Genomic DNA, 3,515 nt, shown 5'->3' with positions numbered 1-3,515 from the left:
ACCCTTGTCGTGCGCCCCCCCCCCCCCCCCCCCCTCCCTACACCTCTAAATGGGAGAGTGAATTGGGTGTCCCTATTTCCCCCAAGGAATGGGAAACTTGCTTTTTATCCTTTCCCACCAATTGTCCATAGTGAGCAACTCCCAGGAACGAAACCTCAAGATTTTAACTTGATGGTATCGCTGCCTAGCTGCTCTCTACCACTTTAGTCCCTCTGCCCCAGATTGCTGCTGGTGGTGTCAGGCCTCCCCAGGAGCATGACCCGTTTTGGTAGAGCTGCTCTCTGATCCAACCATGTTGGGGGGGGGTGGTGATTTAATGTCTACCTCAGGGTGACTGGCTCATCTGCCCTGTTTGAGCCCATAGTCGTACTTCTGTCCATGATCCCTGGATTCCTAAAATCCACTGAAAGAGACGTCCTTTGTCACTTTCTTACCGCTGCCTGTGCGGTTATACCTAGACACTGGTGCTCTCCCATGCCGCCCCCTCTGGCTGAGTGGGTGGTTGAAATGGATTGCATCGCAGACCTGGAACTGTTGTTGGCAGTGGAGCACGACTGTTGGGAAGGTTACTGGGTGACCAGGCTATCTTGGTCGATGTTCAGGCATTCCTCTGACCTACAGATGCTGGTTTCTCCTACAAATTCCTGATTTTTCCTTCTGGTGCCCTGGTGGTGGGTCGGCTCTGACTGTATCCTGTGTTCTTCCTCCCCCCGCCCCCCTTTTCTTCTTCCTCCCTCTTCCATCTTCCTTTTCTTTTCTCCTTTTCTGGCTCTGCACCTTCACCTCTTTTCCCTTCCCCGTCTCTCCTCATTTCCTCTGTTTCTCCTCTCTTCACGTCCCTTTTTTTTTTCTCTCCTATTCTTTTCCTAACTTTGTATCCTGGGGACTCCAAGGATCTTGTTTTCAGTGGTATTTGATGTTTTAACTCATAGATTATAAAACGGCACCCCTCTCAAACCTACTGTCTTCTACTATCCTCCTTGCAGCGGTGTCCCCTGTTGTTGTGGTACCACTGAATGATGCTAGTGTGCGTCTTCAATGCAACCTTCTGGATGCTTCCGTTACCTTAATATGGTCTCTGCACTGTGGCCTAGTGCCCAACGCATGCCTTCCTGAGTACTCTTTAACTTCCACCTCCTTTTATTTTGTGTATTATGTATTATTTTGATATATGCTGATTACTGTTCTTGTTCTATATGTTTATTGTATGTATATTTTGTTCTACTTAAAGTTTTGGAAATACAAAAGTATATTAGATTGGTCTAAAAATACTCTTGTATACACTGTTTTGCTTTAACTGGAACTGTCTGTGTTTTCAGATGCATAAATCAGGAGTTTTAAAAAAAGCAATTGATTACGTAAAGTACCTTCAGCAAACAAACCAGAAACTTCGTCAGGAAAATATGGCACTTAAGCTGGCCAATCAAAAGAACAGTAAGTAAAATGTTGTGTGTGAGATTAGAGTGATGGTAGTAACAGAAATTGAAAGATGGGTTAGTCTCACCGGTTTTGTAGCAAGGGGTACAGTGAAGGCTAAAATGTTTCACAGGAAGTAGAATACATGTGGAGCAGTAAGAAATGTATAAAACTTCACATGACTAAATTAAAATGCACAATATAATCAATAGGACATTGCCAAGGTAAAGTCAAAATGCCAAAAGTTTCCCTTTTTTTTTTAATTTCTTTTTTGGAACATCTGTTGTATGCTTAATTTTCTTGCTGATTTCTACAAATATATTTCTTAAAATATATATTTTATGGGTTAATTACAATATACTTTTTTATTTTTATTTTCCAGAATATTTGAAAGGGATTGATTTGAGCAGCTTGGTTGACACCAGCATGGAAATGAAGATGGATGAATTCAACCAAAACATTTTAATGATGTCTCCACCTGCATCTGACTCTGGCTCACCTGCTGTCTTCTCCCCTTACTCTGTGGATTCAGAGCCTGGAAGCCCTCTCCTTGATGATGAAAAGGTGAGCTTTCTATTCAGTTCATCGAAAACTCAAATTGCATATCTATCAAAGACAAATTTATCACATGTGGAATGTGAAATTAGTCAATTCTATAAACTTCAGGAATCCCTTTAGACTATAACTTTTAGTCAATTGGGGAGGTCTTTCTTTCAATGTTTTTGTGGCTTTAGGTTCAAAAATGAATGTGCCATGCATAATGTATCTGTAATCTTCGTTTTCTTTTTGCAACCACAATCCAAGGTAGATTATAAATGTTGATAATCTCTGATAACTGCATAGTCACTTTTTCAGATAGTCCTTTATATAACATGCATATACTGTATATAGATTTCTGACTTCTGAAACCTTTGCTATTTTAGAGTTGCCACTCTTGCTGTTTTTTTCTGGCATGTAGAGACATATAACGGTTGAGCTTCTTAACCCCTTAAGGACAAAGGCATTTTTACATTTTTTGCACACATGTCATAATCCACATTTTAGGCCTGCAAATTAGTTAAAACCCCATAACATATATTTTCTGAAAGCCAAGACCCTATAAAATGGTGGCAGTTGCACATTTTTATGTTGCACGATATTGGCGCAACATATTCTGGAACCCCAAAATTTCGTGAAAAATGCACAAGTTAAATTTAGTTCCACAAAACACTATATAATGGGTCTTTCCTATAGCGTAAAACGAATGATCTGTAATTTGCGGTAACCAGCCGATTTTCACCTTTATCAGTATGGGGTGGATAAATTGATCTGTGGTTGGTCACTTTAAATTACTTTGACATTAATATTAAGGGCAAGAAAACACTTTGTGAGATAACCAGAGGGTGCCAGGCAGGTGTTTAGTCCAAGTCTCATGTCTCAACCTCTTTTAGAGAAGGTAAGAAAGCTGAGCTGTGACTCTTCTAAAACATCTGATGTGTGAACTAACGCAAAGGATTTCACAATTTCCAAATTTAGAGAGCTTTTTCTTTTTTAATCTTTTATAATTTAGTTTTTTATATTGAAGGTTAAAGATGAACCAGACTCTCCCACAGGATTGGGCATGATGGATCGGTCACGGATGTTACTATGTGCTATGACATTCCTCTGCTTGACATTTAATCCCCTAACTTCTTTGCTGCACTCAGAAAGTGCTGAGCATTCCGAAAGGACCATTCAGCATGGTACAGGTAGAACCATGCTAGGTATTGAAGTATCAGGTAAACATAATTTCTCTTCTTTATTCTACTGTTTGCAACTTATTTTGTTTTTAGTATTATTTTAGGTAAAATTATTGCCTACACTGCTTTTAGGGAGTGGGGTTTTTCTTTCTTTGGTCAAGGAGCTGAAGTGTGCAGTGTTTGGATCAGGATTTCCAAAATTTTTCAAAATTCTTTGACTGTTCTAGGAAGACTTTTGGCGATGGATATTCAAATAATTGACGCAAGACCATGTAGCCAACTAGTCTGTGTCTGTACAGCTCACAGCAGAGCTAAGTCCATGCCGCACATTTTATGGTGCTTTTTCTGCCCCCCAAAAATGCACAAAAAATATGCCCCCCC

The 3,515-nt window shown here is 40.1% G+C and overlaps 1 protein-coding gene across 1 annotated transcript in view; it reads left to right on the top strand.

Moving 5' to 3' along the window:
* SREBF2 (sterol regulatory element binding transcription factor 2) overlaps positions 1 to 3,515 on the top strand; it is a 45,806-nt gene that overhangs the window by 23,187 nt on the left and 19,104 nt on the right. The window contains exons 6-8 of the mRNA XM_018573750.1: positions 1,320 to 1,434; positions 1,799 to 1,980; positions 2,981 to 3,173. Of these exons, the coding sequence (XP_018429252.1) occupies positions 1,320 to 1,434; positions 1,799 to 1,980; positions 2,981 to 3,173 (490 nt within the window). The remainder of the gene's footprint in view (positions 1 to 1,319; positions 1,435 to 1,798; positions 1,981 to 2,980; positions 3,174 to 3,515) is intronic.

The sequence above is a fragment of the Nanorana parkeri genome, unplaced genomic scaffold, assembly GCF_000935625.1.
Source record: "Nanorana parkeri isolate BGI_ZX_2015 unplaced genomic scaffold, ASM93562v1 scaffold2518, whole genome shotgun sequence".
Taxonomy (NCBI): domain Eukaryota; kingdom Metazoa; phylum Chordata; class Amphibia; order Anura; family Dicroglossidae; genus Nanorana; species Nanorana parkeri.
The sequence above is the reverse complement of the archived record's forward strand: the minus strand, read 5'-3'. Positions and strand labels throughout refer to the sequence as shown.